At 43.2% G+C, this 24,573-nt stretch overlaps 1 protein-coding gene across 3 annotated transcripts in view; it reads right to left on the reverse strand.

The window, feature by feature from the left end:
* arfgef1 (ADP-ribosylation factor guanine nucleotide-exchange factor 1 (brefeldin A-inhibited)) overlaps window positions 1–24,573 on the reverse strand; it is a 44,538-nt gene that overhangs the window by 18,783 nt on the left and 1,182 nt on the right. Inside the window, exons 2-9 of one of the 3 annotated variants that reach the window (XM_072378475.1) lie at window positions 10,750–10,780; window positions 8,173–8,329; window positions 7,832–7,978; window positions 6,480–6,659; window positions 3,671–4,028; window positions 3,373–3,498; window positions 2,190–2,437; window positions 1,548–1,681 (exon numbers count right to left, since the gene is read on the reverse strand). In XM_072378475.1, the coding sequence (XP_072234576.1) occupies window positions 1,548–1,681; window positions 2,190–2,437; window positions 3,373–3,498; window positions 3,671–4,028; window positions 6,480–6,659; window positions 7,832–7,978; window positions 8,173–8,329; window positions 10,750–10,780 (1,381 nt within the window). Of the gene's footprint in view, window positions 1–1,547; window positions 1,682–2,189; window positions 2,438–3,372; window positions 3,499–3,670; window positions 4,029–5,966; window positions 5,986–6,479; window positions 6,660–7,831; window positions 7,979–8,172; window positions 8,330–10,749; window positions 10,781–24,573 lie in introns of those variants that run through there. The other 2 variants (XM_072378476.1, XM_072378477.1) reach the window with 2 other exon arrangements.

A 24,573-nucleotide genomic window follows, 5' to 3' on the forward strand; every position in this document is an offset into this window, starting at 1 on the left:
CTCTGTGCAAGGGCAATAAAATGTGAGTATTTATTTCTAAAAGGTTTGTGAAAATCTGAAGCTTTAACAGAGGAGGTGCAGAAAGATTATCAAGAAGAGGCTAGTTTAGTTCAGTGAACGAAAACGTATTTTGTTTTATCTGAACTATTGCTATTCAAACTGAAATGGAGTGAACTGAAAAGAATTAATATGTATTACTGTATGTATCTGGAGTTTGTTAAGCATCAAATGTACATTACTGTGTTTCCTAATGCAAACAGAAATGCAGGGAGACTCAATATCATGAGTATCTGAAAAATCAGGAGGTTTTCATGTAGCTCAGATCAGAGTGATGTACTTGCATGTAATACAAATACAACTTTCAAACTTTTTGTTTGAATTGAAGAGTTGACCACCCCGACAGTCAAATCCATTTTGACAAATAGCAAAGACGCTCTTCTGTTGTTTTAGTCTAAGTGGATGATCTCTTAGTAAGTGCTGGATTATTCCAGAGTTAAACGGACAAGACTTAACAAGTTCAGACTCATCCCATTTTATCTTTCATCCTTAGTCAAGCCTTCAGCACAGAAGTACACGGTTCCAGGAAGCCATTGAGACCGAATGTGTCAATTCTGATCCTCCATGAGGATCCAAATTCATTTGTGATAGTTCAGTTGACATTTTTGCAACCGCTCCATTTGTGTGTTGTGTTGTGTGAGTGCGACAGATAGCTAAACATCCGGCAGAACAGCTTTGTTTGGATGGTAAAAGGTTTCTGTCCGACACTGACAGAGCACATTAGGGCTGAGGTAATTGACATGGCCTTCATCAGGCACACAACACAACACACTTCTCTGTTGATTTTCCATCACAGCAACTTAAAAGCTATTTCAGAACAGATTTAAGATTATTTTTCTGTGGCATCAAAATGAAGATTAAACAGATTAGAAAATAGAAAACATATATCAAAGTCCCCAAACAGATACCGTGAAATGAGTCCTGAACAGAAACCAGATGCAGGAAATCAAGTTACGCAAAAGGTGCAGCTATCAGGACAAGCCGGTCGACCACATTTCATCTAACGAAGGCATGATCAGAGGAAATAAGTCATCATCTCTGTATTTCTTGTGCTTTAAAAAAAAAAAAAGGGAAGAGTTAAAAGGGTTTCTGGGCCTTATGAAATCAGGATGTGATTCAGAAAACGCTGCGTGATGCCTCATTGTCTCCTTTTTCACCAATTATCAAAACACGTCTGCTATCGCTGGAGCGATCCCCTAACCAAACTATGACTCATATCTATTCTCGTACAGAAAAAGCAGAGGCAAAGCACAGCTCCATTAGAAGAGGAATATCAAACAACTGATCTATGTTAAAAAAAAATTTAAAAAAAGGAAGAAAAACCAGACGTTTTAGAAAGTAGGATCAACTATTGAGCCATTTGGAAATAACAGCTGGAAAGCCCCAAAGTGACCAAACTAGTGTGAACCGACACACCAACGGACAATCCAAGACAAGCAATTTAACAAGACCAATCTTTTAAAGAAGTCTTAATCTCAAACAAAACTTACTTGGGATCAGGTGGCCCATCTGACAGCGGCTTCATTGACAGCTTGCAGAGAGAGCGAAAGACAAGAAAAGCGTCTTTCTGGAGGATGTGGGAGAATTTAGCTCCTGGTGGCTGGCCTGGCGCTGCCCCCGATTCCTGAAGAACCAAGAAAACAAAAAGAAGTGCACGGTTAGAAACAGCCTCTTTCGCTGACCTCGAAACCTCTCGACTACTTAGCATTAACAGTGTGTGATTATAAGCCTCCAGATCTATTAGATTTGCTTGACTGTGATCACAGAGAAGTGCAATCAAGCATAACTGCAGAAGTCATATTGAGCTGCAGGAGAAAAAAAAAAAAGTGGTTAGATAAGAATTTAAAAGAAACGTATTCAATTTAATTAGAAACACTGGTTTCAGTGCTTCTTATAGCGCATGTGATCAAAGTTTATTTCATTATTTTGTCTCGACTAAATCGAGGCCTTTATTTTTCCTCACAACGCGCACTCAGGAAACAAAATCATACCGAAAAGCATTCGTTCAAACCTTAGATGATTTGCTGTAGATCTAAAATCGTTTTGCAGCTGCATCAGATAAATCTTTTGACTGAAACATGCAGCAGGAAAGGAAGTCGACGACGTTTCCTCAGCCCTGCTCCGCGCCTCACCTGAGTGTCAGTGGACGAGACGGACAGTCTGTCGTCGGGCAGGGAGGGCGTGAAGCTCGCAGAAATAGGCGTGCCGGGGATGCCGTTGGCGTGGATGTGCTCGCTGTCGCTCCCCATTGTGCCCTCATCCCCCAGGGAGCTCTGGGTGCCCTCCGTCACCCCTTCAGCCGGCTCAGACTCTGCTGGCTCGCCCTCGTTGCCGGACTCCTTGGCGTCGGAGCAGAGGTTCGCGGGGTCCAGGCAGTGCCCTGTGGTCAAAATGTGGCGGTGAGGAGTCGGCTTATCAGTGGACACTGAACCACTTTCACATGTCCTCTACCAGGACGGGCTGTTATGCGACCAGCGAAGCAACTTTAAAATCTTAGATCTGGTACAAAGACAGGAAATGACAGCGGGCTAACAGAAAACAGCATGTTTACGAGAACCTAAAGGAACTCTGGGGTTACGAGAGGATACTAGATTGCATCTCTGCTCGTCTTCCTCTCCAACCTTTAAAGCCTGCTTTTCAAAACACCGCCCAAGGGTAAAAGTGTGTTAGTAAAAGAGGGCAAAGCTCCATTTCTTTTGAGTGGGCAAGCTGATAAAGCCTTTTTTGCTGCAAGAGAAAAAAATAATGGATTTTTAAAAAACTTTTGCACACAAAGACAGAGAGTTGAGCCTCCTTTTTTTTTGTCAGCATCTGAGGGGAGTTACGATAGCCTGACATGACCTAAAAATCACTGTCCAAAGAACTCATTTAATAAATTGGTGCTGCAGCTTGAAAGCACAGTTTGCCTGGCATCAGAGGTTCACCTTGCATGGCGTGCTTCCCCAAAAGCATTTAAGAAAGGATTTGGAGGAAAAATAACGCGTGCAGCAGAGTCCCTAAGCTGAGCTGAAACTGCTCTGTCACTAAAGTTGAAATAGTTAGCTTTGCATTAGATAAGTCGAACTCCGAAAGCAGGAGCCGATTTGCAGGTATTTGGTGCGGAAGTGACAACTTCAGGGTCTCCTGCTCGGGCAGAGATGAGAGCAAACTGAAATGTGCTTTCAGGAGCTGCCTCGCATAAAGAGCAGAGGGGAAGTTGGCTGTGCCATTTAAACTTTGAGCCGTTCCCTTAGTTCACCTTTCTCTGAGTGCAAGTAGCTGCGGCCTTTTAAAGGAGATAAGTATCGTCATTGCAGCATAGAGGAAATGTCTCACCTCCTGCAACAGTATTGACCACCTCCTGGAGAATGCTCTGGACTATTTCCTGGGCTTTTTCCTCATAGTTTGGGCCTTCCTCATCCTCCTCATCACCAGCTCCTTCATGCTCCTGGGCTGATGCATCTAAGCAACACATGTTCAGATGCAGTGTTTGTAGGGCTGAATGTAGTTAATTGATACAAATAAGCCAAAGATTCTAATACAAAAAACAAACTGATGAGTTCCTAATTTAAAAAACAAAAAAAATCTATCTTTGTGCACGGTGATGGTAAAAAGAAGGATGACACAGACTTACTCTGTGCTGCGGCGGTGGCTTGGTCTGCCTCAGTCTGTTCATTTTCAGCCACGCAGAAATCAGAACCATTCTCTGGATCTGGGTTCTCGTACACGGGCCCCTGTTCTCCTTGCTCCTCCTGCTCCCCAGCCACAGACCTCCTGCTGGACTCCGGGGCCGGCGTCGAAGGGGTTGACGGCGTTGATGGGATGGTGATGCTGGGAGTCGGAGGACTCACGGGCCCGTTGGCCTCTCGGCTCAGAGCCTTGGCGGGCGGGTGAGCGTGAGTCTGGAGATGGGGGGAGTCTGGCTCAGCGTGCTGGGTGACTGGGGAGTGCTGCCGGTGGCGCTCCCTTTCCAGCTGTTTTGCTTCCTGTAGCTGAGGCGGGGGAAGAACATGCACACATACCCAAAAGTAAAAGAGACGGAACGGCAAAAAGCATCCACAGAGAGCAGGCACATGCAACACACACATACACACATAGAGAGAAAAAAAAATAGGTTAAGGAAATGTAAACAAACTCATCAGCATTTACAAGTTTGATTAAAGTGGCCTCTTTCCCTGTGGACACACTGAGCCCACAGCTGAGCCTCAACACTTCTACACGTCAGAGCAAAAGAGACTATTGGAGTTTGTAGATCTTTAAAACATCAGGTGTGTCAGCATAGATCAGCTGTGAGGTCGTATGGAAATGTACATGAATATGCACTGAGAAGTAGGACATGCTACTGAAAGAGCAATGAGACAAACTTTGTGAAATCAATTCATGCTGGTTGGTGTGTGTGTTGGGTCTATTTTAGTCTGCTGGTGGCAGAAAGCATTTCTGGTGGAAAAATGGCTCACGCAGCCATGCCCTAGCTGATGTGTCATGGCTGACATGTGTTACGGCTCCTTCAAAAAGAGGGAGCGATGGAAAGAGTTGGCGTGCTTTAGCTTGGTAGGTCACGAGCCAAAAGTGGGTCACAAGACATTTGCACACGGTTACGATCTCATGGATTTTTGTTTCATATACTGGCGAATGCTGCAATATTTCAGATGTTAGACTGCCTCCTGAACGTGGTAACATTTGGCTTCGAGGAGGAAGTGTTATTTCAACCTTTTATTTCAGTGAGGAAACAATCATCTGCACAGTTAGACACGTCACCAGCTCACAGCAAACACCAACACAGGTCCCAAAAAAACAGAAATAAATACAAGCAGTGAAAATTCTCTCAGCCAGGCTAAAATAACAACAGCCCATGGTGCACTTTAGATCAGCAGGGAATAAAAGGTTAAAGAGAAACAAATCAAAGAGGTAGATTTGAATGACTCAGACAGCTGAAAGGGGCATGACTTACAAAGTACAGTATGAGCAGAGTGACACATTTATAAAAACAATGGTTATATTTCTATCTGAAGCAGACTGGAATCAAGAGTGCAAATCTGCCACAAGCAAAGAGACAAATGGTCACTATGAATCCATTTCATCAATACCAGAATTAAGTTTTTCTAGCTGCAGGATGGTTATGCAAGTCTCATTTCATGCATCTCACGTCATCGTTTTATAAAAAACAATTAAGTCTTGTTTTGCAAAGCCCGCTTCCATCGAAAGCTGTTCCGTTCTAATTAAGAAAGCCGCCGCTGTTGTCACCTCTCAATGTAACCAAATAAAGTCAATGACACAGCCTAAATAAAACGATTAGCATTGAATTCGAGCGACAACAGGGCAAGACAAACACGCCTCGAATGGAGGGGACAGGCGAGGCGGCCTGAACTAAGCTCAATATTCAAATGCCACCTCGGTCGGATAGTGAGGGCTGTGTGTGCGAGTAAGACAAACACTGCGTGCGATCATACCACGCTGAGCTGCAGCTGAGGACACAGCTACACAGAAAGTGGGTCTTCCTGTGCAGCATCGCAGTACGACAGGGGCCAACACAACAATAACAACACTGCCTCAAAGTCTGCTTTGTCTCTCCATCTCCAACCCTGTCATATTTTCTCTGTCTGTCTGATTCATTACCGGGCGCTCATTGTGCCACAAAGAGACAGAAAACATTTACAAAACACATTTACCACGCCCAGGTGCCATTAAAAACCAAAAGATGTTGCAGGAAAAAGCGAGACGGTTTGTAGGCAAGTCAACAGAAGCCACAGCAAGCACACGGTGGAAGAAGTACACAGCAGACGTGCCCCTGTGCAGTGCAGGAGCAAAGGAAGAGAACGGATGAGTGCATGGATGGATGAGGAAAAAAGCTTAATGCGCAAACACAGATACAGAGAGAGGAGTTGAAGAGGTCTGATCAGGCAATGTCACGGCAGTCCTGCACGCTTTACCTGGCGGTCACGCTTTCTGGAGGCCAGAGACCAAGATAGCTTGTGATTTGTAAGCTATGTGTCCAAAAGGAAGGGAGGGAGGCAGGTGAGGAGGGGGAAAGTGTCATTCAAAAAAGAAAAAGATGACATTAGAGCAAGCTTTTTTTTTTGAAGGCAACACCTAAAATGTCCTTCTGGACACAGCAAACTGCAGACTTTTGTTAGATGAGGAACAGGTGGTTTAAAAGACCAATCAACAAAACTTTTCCCCCCACAGGATTCAACGTCACTAAGTCCCAATCCAAGCCGATTCCCCACTTGAATAGCTGTGCTTGTTGCCAAATTGATTGATGGATTGATTTGTTTTCATGTTTAAAGCCACTACTTATTTGATGCTGAAAACGATTGTCAGTGCAGAGTTCCCTCAGGCAGTGGCTGAAGAGAGGAGCTTCTCTCTCCGCCTAAGATCTGTGTGTTCACATAAACAGAACTCTGCGTGTGTGTGTTTCAGTGTGGTCAGAAGGGTGGACATACTGCTTGATTCTCCATGCGTGCAAAGATGACGTTTAGCATCTGCGTGAGCGTGGCTTTTGCTGTGGTCTGGTTGATGAGGTTCTTGCTGGCCAGGTAGATGTTGTAACAGGTGCGGACAGCCTGCAGCACGGTTCCCTCGTGGATTTCTATGTGCTGAGAGGTCACGGCTGTCAAGAGAGCCTGGAGGACAGAGAGGGGGAAAAAACAGGTGTCCGATGAATTGCACCCGGTGTAGACTGGCACTTTTTGGCCAAATTAATAGTCATACTATGACTTATGAGTTAGGAAAACACCAAGTCTAGTCCTAGTCTAAATTTTACAACAATGGCACAAAAAACCCCCAATGTTTTCTTCTAAAAGTATGTCCCGGTGTTGCTGGCTGTCGAAGCCAGTGGACAACACAATGAAGCAAGTGAGGTGTCAGTTAACAGCGAAGTATCCTGGTTTTAGTCATAAATCTCAGCTTCAAGCAAACCGGACGGCTGCTGGCTACAAGAAGACGCAACAACTGTCTGTGAGAAGATGAGAAACCATTTCTCAGGTTTCAACTGTCAATTGTTTTTAAATCAAGAAAATATTGTTCACAGGATTAATGGGAAGCGTTAAAGCCGAGTTCCCTCAGTTTTGTGATTTCTGGTTCATTTCACTCAACTGTACCCGCTGTGGTCGTGACGCTTGATGCATGATTTATACCGTGTCTTTTGTTCTTGGAACAGTCTACAAGCAGCCTTGAGTCCATGTTGCACCATCATCTCATATCTAAAGTGCTGTTGATTTTATGCGCGTTCACCCTTTGAGTGCTTTCTTTCACATTGCTGCCTTATCTTTTATGACTCAAAGCCTCTTTGAATGCCTGACTCACAAGTCTTCAGTTTATTTTGTTGGCCTTCTTCAGATTTCCATTTCTTATCTTATCGTCTGTGCCATACACACAACTTTCAAACAGAATATTGTTATCTTGGTTTCAAGTTTAAAGGGAATTTTCGGAGTTTTATTCACTTATTTAGGTAAAGTCGTGTTTCAAATACGAATAGTTCTTTTGCTTTTTTTGTCAGTCTCAGATGAAGAAACGCTTTCCTGAGCTCGAAAGGGTTTCTTTTATCGGTTAGAGACACATGATGATTAACCTCGTGATTCATTGCAGTAATTGCTATTGTTATATACTCTGTATAGCTGTGGCTGTGGTCACATGACCATTTAATGGCTGTGTTTCAGTGCTCTTCATACCCAGAGGAAAACTATTAGAATCAAAATGTGTTGGTTACTCCATTTGAAATGAAGGACTTTGAAACACTAAAGTATCTGAGTAATGAGGTGTGATAGTAATTCAGAGGACAAGGACAGCAGCCAACCTTAATAATCTGTAGCTGCACGCCCTCATCGGTCTGCGGTCCTTGGAAGCAAGCACAGATGGTCTCGATGATCCTGTCAATGAGCTTCTTGCCCGGAGCTGTGCTGTCCGGGGCGCTGCCGGTCAGGTGACCATACGCTATCAGCTTCTATAAGTCAGACACATACAAGCAACTTGTGATGCCAGAAAGCATGACCGGTTACATTTATTGTTGGCGCAGAAAAAAAGTTTATTCTGTTTTTTGTTTTTTTTTCTTTTCAGCTTTGCCTCCAGTGCGCTTCCACATTGAAACACTCATCCAAACAGTTGGAGCACTGCGGTCTGACTTGTCCCGTCACTGACCTGTAAACAGTCGAGCGAGGTGATGACGATGCGGGGACATTTGGACTGACATGCCAGCTCAAACGGCAAGAAGTACTTGTCAGCTTCGATGAAGTTGGTCTTTGATTTGATTGGCGGTAAAGTGCTGGAGCCCGATTTGCCATCTCCACTGGGTGGACTAGAGGGAGAGGACAGCACGAAAAGAGATGGAGACTATGAAATAAACACTGTGATCCCTCGGCCCGGTCTGTCAAACTGGGGAAAAGAAGAGTTGAAAAATCATTGTGACACGCTCGTGCTTCCCTTGACATCCAGACATGACTAACGGTGCGGAAAACAGTAAATGTAAGGGATGGTGTTTTTCACCATGCAGAACAACCTCTCTTTGCTCCACAGCTGGAATCGGGCTTTAAAACACGCTAACCCTTAAAAAGCATAAACATCTGCATCTTGCTCCTCGGAAAAAAAAAACAGAAGTGACAAAATCTTATAAAGCTACTCTACTGAATTCAATTTATTGCCTGGCTGCTTCAAATTCTCACTTGATCTGCCTGAGAGAGACAGAAGTAATCCCAGAGGTTTGTAATTCAGGCTCAGACTTTGCCACGTGTTCATGCTGACAAAGCACCTCCCGGCCAACTACTAGTTCATAAAAATGATACAGCTGTATTTTTTTTTTCCTGAATTTTTCAAGGCCAGAGACACAGACATAAAATATGCACCATCGCTCTCAGCATCCGTGTCTCCACAGCTTCCCCAAGCAGTACTACCACACCCAGTCTGCACTGGCTGGAATAAGAGAAAAACAGAGAAAGGGCGGGAGGGAGGCAGACAGATAGCAAAGGAGGGGGTGTGAATTGTTTATGTCTTGGCAATGAGAAAAGATGACTTCAGCTCTTTTAAAGGGGCGACCTCACACAATACAGCAGAGCACAATCAAAGAGAGAAATAAAGGATGAGCTGATGTAGGCCTCGTAAAGAAAGGGGAGGGGGGAAATATTATGAAGTGGGCTACGTGGAATTAGAAGAGGAAACAGAGTAGCATGAATTAGACAGAGATCAAGAGATTGTAGAGGAAAAGACACAAATGGAGGCTCGGAGAGCCAAGCAGGGGAAGAGAACAAAAGAAATATGACAAGAACAACTTCACAGAAAGAGGAATCAGGGTTTAATTAACACAAAACAACATTAAAAAACATTTTTCAGTCTGACAACGAGGCACGAATCCACATCTCGCTGCTCCTATCATGGGTGATCCAATTGAACACAGCAACCTGTTACTCGTGTGGGAGAAAACAACAACGCTGTGTAGCACAAATACGTCAAGTCTCAATATCGTGGACCTTAATTAAAGACTAAAGGTGTCCTCAGCTGCATCCTGGAACTGTCAGGGTGTGCTACCTACTCTTTTTCTTCCTTTTGTCAGATAGATAAAGGTGTCAGAAACAAATCAGCCGACGGAAAACCGCATGTCAGTTCACTATGGCCTATATGATGCTGTAATAAAACCCTGACCTTATAACTACAGCATCATCTGACGAAATCATCATTTAAGTAACTTAAAGACTACGTCGGTACAGTTATTACGGATATACATACATACATTGTACGATGATCTCCCACAAACGAGTGCAAAGCAGCAGAATATCTTTAATGTTTAACCTGTTTGTCTACAGAACAAATGTTTTCTAAATTAATCCATAAAATCTACTTTATCAATAAAGGGGTTTTAAGCAGTGACATCACACATTTTGTGGGAGGTGCTTCCCCACCTCGCCATTGAGATTTCAAGGAAATATTCACTTTTATGACCTTACCTGCAACCATGACTGCACAAAGAGAATTCATTAAATATGAATTATGACTGCAGGAAAAACAAAAACTGCATTTGTATTCAAAAGTGGAAAAACTAGACTTTTGCATATATAACAAGAAAAATAAGTGAGAGCATGGGAGCCTCTGCAGCATTTGTATGAGCTAGGTGTGGCTGCAGACTGGCTCCATCTTTGATCTTTAAGTCCCAGCCTTAACGGTCACATTTTTTGATGAAATTGGGGGAAACTGGTAAATTGAACGGCGAGCATGGAGAGAAATAATGAAGAGAAACTGCATGTGAGAGGGGAAACGGTGGGATGCAGAAATGGAAGAGGGGGAAATGAATGCGGGAGAAGAAAGAACGGGAGCGAGGAGGGGTGGCTCTCATGCTACGTCACATTCCAAAGCCCTTGTTACTTGGCAGCCCATTCTCCGGCACGCTACAAACTAACCCGACAGTCGAAAAAGAAAAAGAGAAAAAAAAAAAGTTCAGCAATGGGCAGGGCATCGTGAAAAAAAGTCATTAATGAAAACGCAAGGGGGCTGTTGGAAACAGGCCAGGCAGAGGCACGAACAAAAACACACAGGCGGCCGTGCGTATGCGCGAGCACACAAAACACACACACAGTTCTAATCCCCTTTACTAGCCGGCACACAGGAGAAAGCAACAGAGAGGCCTCCGAGCCATGAATTTTACAGTGCCTCAACTAGCACAGAGAAACAAAAACCCATTAAATGACCCTCGCTGACAGGATTGCCTTACATAATTCATCAGTGGCTTACCTTAATTTTTCTGATTCCTCCTTGATTTCCTCTGAAAGAGAGAAAAAGAGAAAGCGGGGGACATGTTAAGTTCGAGCCTTGGAGAATGTTAATCCTGCTAAAATTCACCAGGAGAAGCTGGACATGTAGGGGGTAGATTTACTGGCAGCACAAAGAATTTCTCTTATCTATCAAGAATGGCTTCCAGAGAATTTACTGGAACACAAAAAACAACAACTCCTAAACGCACAACACTGTTTACGCAGATCCCATTAAAAGGTGTTATTCAGATCTTTTCTTTTTTGCATGAATGCCCTTTTGTCGCCAAGGTGACAGCCTTGTTTACTTCCCAACAGCAAGCAGTGAGGAGCCTGGTTAATGCATTGCCTCAGATCCAGCACAGCCACAAAACTGGAATCATTATTCACTCTGCACTGCGCCCGAGAGCCAACATTTGTGTTTATTTCACAGATTTCCAGGCATGAAAGCAGTTGTATGAACTTACTGAGCGCCGACATAGAAGACACAGAGGGAGGGCTGAGAGTGAGAGGAAGAGACAGAAATAGAGCTACAGAGAGCTGAAGAGCGGCTGATTGGTTCTAGACATTAAAGGGAGCCCTTCAACGAGGAAAGCTTTCTAAAGCACCGTTACAACTGGCAGCATCCTCGCAGAATTACACCTGCCCACGATAGTTAGGAAAAACCCCAGTCATGCGGTGACAGCTCAGTTATTTCACTGCTTCAAGGCTACGAGCACTTTTAAAGAAACCCATTTGGAACGAATATTTAGCGCCGAACCCTCCGTGGATTTCAATCAGAACTGGTTTCAACCGTGTTTTCTGAAACGAAAGAGAAGAAGTAGAAGCAAAGTGTCGTTTCTGATTTGAAATGGTCTTGATGCTCTTTTATACCTCCGCTGAATGCGTGCAGTCAAAGCAGGACTCGTGTGAAACTGTTCGGCGTCCCTGCAGCTCCACATCCGACACGAATCATCTCATCAGGGTCGTTTTCCTGAGACGGACTGAACGGGGTTTTGACTTGTTGGTTATCCATCTATCCAGTTCTGTGCTGGGACCTCCGTGTCATTCAATACCCAACAAATATGAAGGAAATGATCGGGCTGCGTAGGCATTCTTGATTAATTGGTCAACATAATGTCATATTTTTCATTGATTAGTCCCAAACTTCAACCTTAAACATATGGAAACCGACAAAGAAAACAAACCATCCACAGATTCCACAAAAATGACATGTCATTTTCGGTTAAATGACATGTAATTAGAAATAATGGGGCTGCGGCAATTCTTTTCAATGCTTTGATCATTTTCTGTTTGGCCAGCAAAAAAAAAAAGAAGCTTTAGCTGGCATTCAAATGTCGTGCTTCTTCAAATAATTGATGCCTCTGCCTAATATCAACCAGTCACTCCATAATCATCATATAATTACGGGTGTTTCTAAATATGTGTAATTAATTATGCAAATTCAGTTATACCTTCTGTCGGCTGGTGTTGAGCACTCTTTATGCTTTCACTGGTCTAGTGCCACAGGGAGCAGGTTCAGTTTTCCACGGAGGAAGTGAAGTTTCATCAAATTATATTCATTGGACTTATTTAAAACCCAAAACGCATCAACTTCCCTGGCAGAGGAAAACAAGAGGCTGAAAAGTTGAACAAGAAGATGAAACGATAGATAAACTTGCCCTTTTTCATTTATAATTATCTTTAATTAATTATTTTTAATTATCGCTCTATTGGCCCAACATTTAATCAAATGGCAATAATCAGTTGAAGGGATATTGAAATTTTCCAGCACTTCTGGTACACGGCCTGGAATCTGAAACCTAAAATGTAGCTGCCACAGCAGGATGGAGAAGCAACATTCAAAAGAAAAATCAATTTCGTGATTTAAATCAGTGTTTAAGGGGTGTCGGCCGTCGAAACGATCGGAGAGATGGGAGACACAAATGTGAAAATGGAGGGGTGCAGAATCAGATGTGTCGAGAGATACCAGGCGGAAAAATGCCTCTGCGGAGGCCAAATGTGATAGTTAAAGTCACTAAATACATGATCACGGTGACTTTACCAGTCTTGCTTTTACTTTCTGAGCTGGAGGACTACAACCATATGTGCGTACTTATGGTGCTCATTAAAGCCATGACAATACTGGGCTTCCAATGACGGTGACTGATTGCAGCTGGAAACTTAATGCAAACATAAAAAGAGTTGGTTTGACAGCAGTTATCGGATTTAGCAGCACACGCTACAATGGGAAACTTCAAGGAGCTCAGTGCAGATCCCAGAGAAACGACAGTAGATTGACACGTCGGGTGACATTACTTCTTAAATAATTTCTAAAGAAGTGCAGGCTCCAAGATGAGGGGTCTTTGGGAGTTGTAGACCTGGAAAAGGACCCAAACGGTTAGGCTGAGCTCCTGAGATTCCCACAGCAAAAGGGAACAATCAGCAAAGATAAATCTTTTTTATTTCCACGCGCTATCTCCTTTCACTTTAGCAAGAGTGCTACACGAAGCCAAATGTGATAGAACTGGACCCTTGAGAACAGTGTAACATCACCTAAGAAAAAGAGCCGTCTGACAGCCCTCCTCCTGCCTTGCTTATTGATTGTGTAACTGCAAGTCCACAGTTCACGATATGAAGATTACAGCCGGACTGCAGTGAAATTACAAACTCTGACGCCAATCTAATCCGTTCTCAATATTAGCTTTATGTTGTGATTGCTGAAGCCGTTATTAGATTTCTTCATCCTCATATAAGAAGACGGGCAGTGTGCCCGAGCAGACAGTTTGATTGGAGGGACGGACATTTTCATACCGAACGTCCAATAAAATTAGCTTGGAGGGTTAGAGACATGAATGAAAACTTCCCTCCCTGTGATTTGAACCCTGAAACCACAGCAACAGTCGGGGTGCCGATGGTGAAAATAATCAGCAGAACATGACAATCAAGGCCTTCTGATACCACTGATGACCTCTGATGATACAATATACCAATTGAAAACTTTGGATCATGAAAATAATGAAGCTCCCCTTAAATATATATACATAGTTCTTCCTTGTTCGGTTTTCTTTAGATATAAGCCGTCACAACACAGATAATGCAGTCCTTTGTCACTTATTTACTCGGCCTGCTTCTTCCCTTGCCTTCACTGTGAAGCAGTCAGCTAAATACTGCTGACCTTAAACGCACCGTTATCTGCCTTGGTAGCAGCAACAGCACCATCAGTTCACTGAGGTGGAGAAAACCTCCTCCGTGGCACAGGGTGACAGTAATGTGGATGAAACCGTGTGGGTCGCCACTCTCAATCTCATCAGTGGATGAAACTGGAACTTGAGAAAAACACGGTTGGGAAAGAAAGCCCTGTGTGTTCGTAAAAAGAAACCCATTATATTCCTTCCTGCACGCCGTTTATTCTCCCGTTGCGTAGAAAATCCTGAAATGACTTCATTCGTACTGGAAACGTGCGGAGAAAAATAACAACACCTTCTATCCTGTTGGCTCATCGCTGTGCTGATGTTTCAGCAGGTGAGCAGGTGTATTACAGCATATGGCTTCTGAAGATGAGCTGCTAGTACATGGATTAAGCCCAACTGTCCGTGCAGGCTTGCTAACCCCCCCACTCATGACTGGTCAGCAGTCCAGATACTTTTACTCCATATATCTTAAGCCTGACACTTGTGTGCTCCACTTAAGTCGTTTCAAGCGGTCAAAAGTAAAGGGAGGTTTCTAATGGCTGGCAAAAGTACAAAATCAACACTTCCACTTCAGTCAGGTACTTCCCTGCTGCTATAGCAACTGTGGCACCTATAACATGAACAGCCTATTGATGGGGAAACTGAAAACTTCCTGAATTTCAGAAAACATCCCCTTCTGCCACCCCAGCTCCAGTCTGTGGACTGTTCTGCCAACCATCTGAGCATGATTTATTTAAAAAAATATATAATAATGATAATCTTATTACCTCTTATTACCACACATATTACTGCAACTCTCTGTGTACACTGAAGACAACAGTGTACAAATATCTCTGTATATCATAGCGTCAGTGGCAGACTCATTAAAGAAAGCATATTAACCAGAGTCCCTCAGCACAAACAAAGGCTGATATACGACCCCAACAAAACAGCACAGTCTGAGAAACATACATGAGATGATGACGTCAGTTCAGCCTGAGGTCAGCTCACACAGAACAATTCATGTCAACATAACGAAGCTACAGTACCGCACACATGCGTGGAAAGAGCATTGGACTGCGTAGCACATGTGGAATTACTGTATGATATAAAGACATATATTAAAGACAAGGCATACGTAAGGACGACTGAAAGCCGATGAGAAGTATAACCATTATTGTGAGAAATAGGGCACAGCAGCTTCAGGTGACTTAGATGTGAGGGTACGAACAGAACTGCATCAGCATCGCACTCAGTCGCTGAACCTGACAGCGAGCCGTGACTAGTTTCTGCCGAGCTTTATATAATATGTGTTCAAAAGGGGGCTTATCAGTGAGCCCCTTCAATCACACTTAGACTGAGCTACTGCGAAAAGCTGATCAGGGCTTAGATATCAACCAGACAACAGGGTAGTCAGTCTCTTAAGATGCAAATTGGCAGCTGCGTTAGATAAGGCTGCTGATGAATCAGCAAGGGTAGAATTTGGGGACCCTGAGCCAAAGGTTAGATGTTGGATTGTAGCAGAGTTAGAAGTTAAAACCCCCATGAGAAACTCTCAGCAAAGACTGCATGAAAAAAGTTCCAAGTCTTGTACAGTTCCAAGACTCAAAATTCCCTATAGCTCAAATTGTGACTTTGGCTTTCTCTACCTCCACACGATCCATCGTTTGAAAATAAAACCTCCATTAAGGCAATCCAACAGTCACTTGAGACAGCATGGCAAAATAACTCGCCATCACTCTTCCAACTGCTGCCATTAGATGCTGGAAAAGTAGTTTGATGTGCAAGCACCCTGCCTGAGCACCGTGACGAAGCATTCCTGTGCCGGGAGCAGCAGAGAAATGTGCAGGGAGTGTCCGTAACGGGTACGCGTCGCGATGACCAATAAAGCTGGAATCGCAGGCCCCGTGCACTTCTGGGGTGTGTTTGGGTTCGGTGGAATGTGTGTTGCGCAACAGCACATAAAGCAAATGTGCCGCCATCAGTCGCTTCTAATGCATGCACATAACGCTGAGGAGAAAAGGAGGCATCATGCACGTAAGAGGCAGATGCCGTGAAAAACAATAAGCTTGAGAGTGGGATATGAGATGGAGCTGCACACTTAAACTTAGATTATCCTCCTTTACCAGGTAGCTTAGAGTTCTAGCAATGCAAATCTTTTCATGTTTACAACTGCTGCGGCCGGAAGCCAAAAGCAGGTCTACGGTACATCAAAATAATTAGCAGCTTAAACACTTCATTTTGTGAAGATGTGCTTGACAACTAATTAAGGAAAATGTAGCCTCCTACACCAGAGTGATCACATAGTGTCTTGCAGTGGCTGCTATGGTATTTTTCGTACACCTGTGGAAAGAAATCCAACTGCGAGCCATTTTTGCTAAATGTTGACGAGACTGAGGGAAAGCAACCAGCGTTTCAACCCAAGGGGTTCTCTGCTTGTTCTGCCAAAAGCTGGCAATTTCATTTGTAATATGAAGCTGCTGTTAATTTACGCATACAGCCAAGCCGGTCCTTTCTCAAAACGTATTAGAAGAAAAAGCTTTAACCTTGTATTAACCTGTTAGAGGCCCTTTAAGGTACCAAAAGAGATCCTTTCCTCAGTTCGGCTGTATCATCACACACAGAAGTCTGTGATAGTGTGTACAGCAGGTAGAGCCGTGCAATGACAGGCTGCTCTCATCTGGCCCAATATTCTTGCAGACTTAAACCTGTGGGTCAACCCTAATTCAATAAGCAGCTGTTCTGCCAACAGGGTTTTCAACCCACAGTACACGGTGTACACGGCACATGCACAAAAAACTAAAATATCTCACGAGAACTTTAACATTTCGTCGATTAAGATGCAACAGCGGCTGCACACGGATGCTAAACTGATAGTAGGGAGCCAGATAAACAGACAGCTCCCTGGAGATGCTCTGCAACACGTCACGAGAACAGCAGCAAGACAACAGCCTGCTGGGATTGTACAGCGAGCTCAGACACAGCATGAGGACAGAAAAGGGAGAAGGAGAACAGGGACAAGAACAAGGGTGGCCTGAGAAAGCCCTCTTTACATACCCGTCTTTCATCGGTTCTATGATTTTTTGTCCGTGCACAATGTGAGCATTTGTTCTCCTGTTACAAGGTTACTACCAAGGAAAAGTACGCTAGGTCTCATTTTCTCCTCTACCTCAGAAAGCAGAGAAGAAATAAAGAGGGAAGGAGAGAGAGCAGGAAAATGGAAATGACTTCAATGCATGCTAATGATTTCCTGTCCTTTGCTTGGGTGAAAAAACCTGCAATGTGACCATGCAAATCTCTTTTCTCCCGCAATCTCTACACAGACGCACACAAACGGGAGAGGTTGGAGGTGATTCTGTGACTCATCACCTTAGAGATGACCTGTAGATTGATAAAGAGCAACTCGCCTCCTACAGCACCATTTCCATTTCAAAGAGTTCAGAGCGCACCAGCATCTGGCATAGTTCCCCTGCTATATGCCATATGCTAGAATTCACTTTTACATTTACCTTTAAACAATAACGGTGACAGTGACCGTCTTCAGGCTCAGAGATAAGGAGGGACAAAGTACAAGCCTAACAGAGACGTGACAGCCACCAAACCCATCAAATGGACATAAAATTGCTGCTTTATGACGGCTTAAGGTGTAAAAAGCAAGGTTTTATATCCATTCAGGGTCTAATATGCACTCCTACGCTTTGAACATGATGATCTCTTTTGTGTACTCATAAATATAGCAACAGTGTTGCGAGAAACAGTTCATGAAAAGATAATGTGCACAAACATAATAATAAAGATCACACGAGGAACTAAAACTGAGTAATCAGACAATGAACTTGTGTGTGTGTGTGTGTGTGTGTGTGCGTCCACACCCAACTTCTACTAAGAAACAAATACAGGACAGCTGCGACCACCGAGGAGAGCCTGAATGAAATCAGACCTGAGACGTTTCCATTGTCCGGGATGAAAGGAAAGGTTGCACGACTGTAATTACATTTGTTGGGAAGAAGGCGACACTGTCAGAGGTTATCGAGGCTGACTAATCGCCTGCAAGTGTGTGAGTGTGTCCCACCAACCCCCCGCCCCACTCGCACTTGCATAAGGCCTGGTCTAATCACTACTCTCGCTCCCGTGGTTGAATCAGGGCTCTAATTTTCAAGCCAAAAAGTCCTAAAGCGCATTGCCTCCACAAGGCCCTGATTGGTCAGCTGCTGCTTTTGTTATTGAAATGAATTTGTTTTTAATAATTCCACTCCGGACAAATGCTTTGTTACGTTTGCCCTTTCTGTTCCGTTTATATGATAACTCCCATTATTAGACTGTGCTGCACCTGCTGCAGATAAATAGGAAGTTAATGGAAGATAAATACAGAATGGGTAGTGTTAACAGCAGCCTCTTCAACTCATCTGGCCAGAACTACCTTTTCTGATCCTACCTGCCGTCTTTGAACAGCCTTTTGAGGCGAGCCACAGCAGAGTGTGTGTTCACTCAGGCGCTGTCAGCCTTTTAACGCTGCAAGAAGGAACCATCCTTTTAAAATCTACAACTGATGTGACAAGTACTTTTCCTTTTCATTCCAGCCAGAAACTGGTATCTACCAAGCTAGGCTAGCCAGCATTGACAGGAGAGCCTAATTAGCTACTAAAAATTACTTTCCATTCTTGTTATTTATAGACCAGCTCTGTATGCGCCACACATCTGTCATCGCTTTACACTTAATGGAAAGGAAGGGAATATAATCATGGCGAAATCAAATAACTACTCTGCCAAGACCCAGAGCAACACCGGGAACTCCTGGTACCTTGGTGCTTTAAATGCAAGAAGCCACTAAATCCAAACAGTCACAATTTGGCGTGCACCTGAGAGGCTTTTGTTACATGACCCGTCTCTCCATACATCTGTTTCCTGTCCATCTCTACAATGACAGTAAACTCGACATACAGTATGTTACATGCAAGAAAAAAAACACAGTAACGGCTGCTCAGCTAGCTTCCTCACTGAGCTCTTTATATGTGCTTTCAGTTGGCTGTAGAGTGCAGGTGTGGCCATTTATGGTAAGTCTGTGATGGACGCTCACATTATTGCTCCATGGCCATTTAACATTTAAGGCTTTCTAAGACCAAAAAAAAAAATGCAACAATGCAGAATCACTCCAATCTGCATCAAGATGCGTCTTGGAATCAAGAAATGTTCCAGCTACCAGTGGCTTGAAGCGCGCCACTTGCGTGGTTGCAAAGATCAGTCTGATTGTACTGAAGTCTATGGGGAAATTCTTTAAAAGGAGGAAAAAAAACATCCAAGCCTTAAATTACGCTTGTTTAAGCAAAACAGATAACTGTTGACTGACACGCTGCTACCCAATGAGTGTGAGCCATTTGTGGGTATAATCAGACCCAGCTTTAAAACAACAGAACACAAACCAATAGGATGATGCAACAATGGCAGCATCCATCTTCTGTATGCAGTCTATCTTGTCTATTTATTTTGGTTCTCTTTGTAAGATATTTCATCTCTCGAAAACCAAATATTCTGACTTTTTGGCATAAAAACTTTTTCCTTTACGAGTGCCATTGCCTCCTCTCTCACAGGCTTACTGTACAAAAGCTCTTATCCCTCCCTCCCTAAATACAGATGATAGATCAATACAAGAAATCATAGCAGAGTACAAGATGAAACAGAAACCGAAAGAGATTTCTCATTCCATTTGTGGTATAATTCATTTATCACCTTTTTTCTCTGAGCGAGCCATCAGTTGAGAGAAATAATGTATTACGTACGGAGGGATCAGTGTATGAAAACAAATCTTTTAAAAAAGAAAAAAAGTGTGAGGCGGGGTAAAAAAAAAAAAAAAAAAAGTCCAGTCTCTTTCGTCTAAACTTTTTCTAAAGCACAGACAGAAGCCTTATTTATGCTTTCAGAGCAAGAACTGGCTCCACTGCTCATTATCTGAGCAGCAGTCAACCACGGGAGTTAGAAAAAGCTTAAGTGCCTGCACTTAGTCAAGAATGGAGAAATGAGACAGAACTCGGCAACTGGGCCTCTCGTTTCTTTATTTCCTTCACAGCAAACAAATCGACTGAGGAAGGACCTTATTTCTAAATATTTTCAGGAGAGTCCTGGTATGAGGGATGTTTTCGAAAGTTTGTCGAGCACACAAGTCTGTCAAGTTCCTATTATACTGCAAAAAAGCAAAAACCTCCAACGCTCGCCCCCACAGCAGCCCGCCGCTCGGGTCTTTGAGGCATCATGGTCAACACCTCAATTAACGACAGGACCATTTCTAACCTGGTGCTTATCGTGGGTGAGCATATGTTGGCTATAAAGAAGCTTATCATGATGGAGCATGTGTTCACTTTCTTAATGGTCAGAGATACATTTGTCCCATCGGCTTCCCTGCCAACTCTGTGGCGACGGTCCTCCATGCAGGCGGTGTCCTTGAGTTCTGTGCAAAAGAACAGCTCATACGCTCTTGTTGACTTAATCTGTTCACGGCTTTAATTCAAGGTTTTTTTGTCCACGGACGGGGGGAAATATTTGGCCAGTGATGCAACAAATGTAGCAGCACATGTAAAACAATGTGGTTGGTGGTTGTTCATTCTGAAAGAAAGCTTACAGTTGAGCAAAAACCCAATGTTTAAAAGGGAGATATTTCCTAAACGCTGATTATAGATTAAATGCATTGATACATTTCTGTATGTTGAAGAAAAGGGATGTAAACAACTAACTGGTCGCGGTGCAGAACTCCTGTGCTGTGATGACTTCAGTGGATACGTCTGGAAGGCAATGCATGTGTGATGTAATGTGACTGAGCACTTTTGATATCCAGTTGCTATTCAGTTCAATTCACACTTAATTACAGAGTCATGGTCTAAAATGAAAAGGTTATGATAAGATGAAGATGATTTTAGCTCATGATTGAGCAGTTTTTGAACCGTCAATCTCACAGACTGCACCATTAACCAAAGGTTTTGTGATCTTTTGTAGCCACTCCTCAGTGAATTGTGGCGTAAGACGGTGTTTAAACAGCGTTCACTGATTTTCGGGGTGGATCTGAAATTACGGAAATCGGTGAGTAAGACAAATAAAAGCCGACCATGCCCATAACGCTGTAATGTCGTAAACAGACCAACTACAATGCATTAGCCTTTAGCCTAGCTATGCGTTTGACTACTAACCAAGCAACTGTTTATGGAAATGCATCTTCCCCGGATGCCAGAATCTAAAGAACATAAGCTGTTTTACTGGTGAGGATCACTGAGAAAAAGAAAGATGGGGTTCATTTGACAAAGAGAAAAGTTGTAGCTATTAAAAGGCCTACACATTGGCTGAAAGAATCATATGAAAGTATGGTTAACTGCAGAGGAAACCCAGAAATCTCACACTGCAGTTGTTACATGATTGTATGTGCTCATGGTGACTGGAGTAATAAACATGATGATTTTGTCATATAGCATTTTTACATCAAAAATAGCGTGCTTAAAAAGCTTTTTTTTAAAAACAAACAAACAAAAAAAAAAACATGGATAGATATGGTAAAACAAGCCAATTAAAGCCTTTCCCCATTGTGTGTTGTAGCAGGTTCATTTCCTCTCTGAGGGCTAAAATTTACCGGTCCAGAGGACCTCTACCTCCCAGAGAACAGGCGTGTCTCAACATGAATGGATGGCATCAGGCTTCATCCTTCAAGCTGTGTTTCTGATCATCATAAATCTCTGAAATCATCAGGCCAGTTTACTACTTTTAACAGCCCTACGGAGAGAGACAGCGGTCATTCAATCTCGTCTCTTTGGCCATCGGTTTTTACTGTCAGTTTCAGAACCTCCACATGAGATGTTATGGTCAGTAAACTTGCGTTTCCTTAAAGAAATTGTCAGCTGAGCCCGTTTTTGTTGATCAGACTGCACAATCCTATTAGCGTGAAATTAGCATGAATGTGTGGGTGCTGTGTTCCCACTGAGTGGAGCTGGAGCTGATTTAAATCTGAATCTACTGCATTCATTTGATGAATGCTGATTAACATTTTACACCTGCACTCAATAGCCAGAAGTTAGCAGCTTTTTTTGGTCATTTTTTAAAAAAAGGGCCATATGAGGATCTCTGCCAACACCCACCTCATTTTTCACCCAACAGCCTTACAAACTTTCACCGGCCACAGTTGGGATTAATGGATCTTTGTGTGTGGATTGACTCCTCCCCTCTCCCACGAGCGCTACATTAGCCCAGAAAAATCCAGAAAATCCTCGGCAGGGTGTTCTCACCTTGTGAATGTGTTCCTTACTAAATCCACAGCTGAGAAAAGAATATCTAATATCTGCAGTGTGAGTTTGTAATTTCCTGTCAAAGCAGTTTGGTTTGATTAAAACAACCCCCACTCTGTATCCCCCCCTTAGTGCAGTTCACACAAGCTGGTCTGAAATCTGGCTAGTTGTTTAAATAAAATATCATTTCTTATGGGTTTTTTTGGAGCATATTATCAATTCAAAGATTAACACAATATTACATTTGTCTATACTCACTAGTATCTTAATAAACAGTTTATCCATTTGTATATTAGCATTAGTTGTGGCACAACAATAGCAGTAATAGCATGGCCAATTAATAGAATCTGGTGTCACAACACCAACCACGTGACTGGCCTCTAAATTTAAAATAAAACGCCTTTAAACGCAGCGGAGCTGTTTCCAGTGGCTGCCTCCAGAATCTGAACAAACCATACATTAAACAAGTTGTTTAGGTTGCTCTGACCCCTTCAGCTGACCCTCGGATCTTAAACCCCTACAGGGAGAGATAATGAGCAGCGTGCTCAGTGGGACTCAACTCCTCAGGTGACTTTCTGCTTGGAAACAAATTCTCTCTCGCCTTTGTGTGGTAGCTTGTGCCCAGTCCCCCCAACTTAAGACTGCTACAACAACAGAATGCTTGTTGTTCGGCAGCAGCGAAGCTGGTTCATTAACCCAGCCCGTCCTCTCAAGTCAGAGCCAGTGCGACCATGCATGTCCAGCTTAGAAGACATGCATGCGACGGCTTAGAAGAACTCATGTGCAGATGCAGCGCGTGGAGCCTTGCTCCTCTCAAAGAAGCCGCCTGAGAGATCCAAAGATAATCCGACCCGGTTACTGATGCAGTTTGGAGTGTGTGAGAAGCTAAGATGATATACTTCTTGTGAAAGTGCAGAGTGACATTTTGATAAGGGAGAAAGGTCAGTGTGGAAGCTATGCTGGTGCACAGCCGAGGAAAGGCAGCGTAAATAAAGCTTTTCAGCTAACCCGCCCCCCCCCCCCCCATACCTTGTTTTGTAGACAGAAGATGTTACACACAAACTGTCTTTTAAACAGCAACCATTTACAGCAGGAAGACTTTCAGTGACAGCAAAGATGAGACTGACAAAGGAACTCTCCAAGAGATGTCTCAAAGTCCCAGAAGCTGGAGGGGATTATGTAAGTCACTCAGTATACTGGGTCACCCAGTTGTTTTTTGATATGCACTACTGTACCACTGCAACGCTCATTGCAGAGATTCTCATTCGCTAGATTCCTTGTGTGGCTCTGCTCCACTTAAATCATTTTCGCACTTGACTGATGCTATGTGGCAACACGAGAACACTGCTACCAGTGACTTTTAATCAGCAAAAAAAAAAAAAGAGACAAAGAGGCAGATGGGAACAATGAAGCCATCAAGTAAAAATATGAGGCTGCTGCACTAACAGTGAAAAACAAACAACAGTTAAGATGCTGTGAAACAGTCAGCGGCCATGATAAATTTACAGGTTTATGCCATTAATCGCATACATATAATACATGAATCGTTGTTTTCCTTCTCACAGTTCTAATCCCTTCAGAGTGAGTAGCTAATTTACAAGCAACGCAAAAAACAATGTCACCCGACAGTATCATCAATTCAAATTCTTATCCTCTGATCCCCAAGTTAAAACAAACCATTCGAGCAGATCACAAATCACTGGAAAAGCACTATGCAAATGATACATTTTCCCTTTTAAACACAGGCTAAACTCAGGCAAATCTCTGGCACTCGACATTTTCTGTAGCTGCACTGACAATAAGGAACAATAAGGAATACCTTGTGTGTGTGGGTGGGTCGGTTTAACAAAACATCAGAGCAAAACTTGGCAAACATGAATGGTGTGTTTAGCCTTGCAGGCCATTGCAAAGCACAACTGCTGGGCACGACAATAATGGCTGTACTGTCAGGACAGGTGGGATGTTTGGCTGCTCCATAACATGGGCTCTTTGTTTCTCTGGCAGAGTCATATTACTTAGGCTGCTGTAGAAAAAGAAACCCTAGCTTGTTCCAAGACACAGACTGCATGAGCCTTGCATGTGAAAAAAACAAAACAACGGTTGCCATAAAATAAAGGGCAAGTGCTTTATAATGCGAGGTTATTGGGAGTTGCCTTTTGCCTAAATTGTTTGAAATGTAATTCTTAGTATAAACAGTCAATCGCAAGAACAGATTTTGTGAAAATACACCTGCCAACAAACAGTTTCATGAAGCTACCTAATGCGCTTTACGTTTAAAACGGAAGTTTCAGAGGCGTACATATCAAAATAAAAGCCGAGCTTATAAGACAGCACCTGCACAGACCTTGATATTAAGAAAAAAAACATTTCTAAGAGCACCAGTGTTTTATATTACAT

Source organism: Leuresthes tenuis, unplaced genomic scaffold (genome assembly GCF_036924035.1).
Source record: "Leuresthes tenuis unplaced genomic scaffold, fLeuTen1.0.hap1 SCAF_24, whole genome shotgun sequence".
Classification (NCBI taxonomy): Eukaryota; Metazoa; Chordata; class Actinopteri; order Atheriniformes; family Atherinopsidae; genus Leuresthes; species Leuresthes tenuis.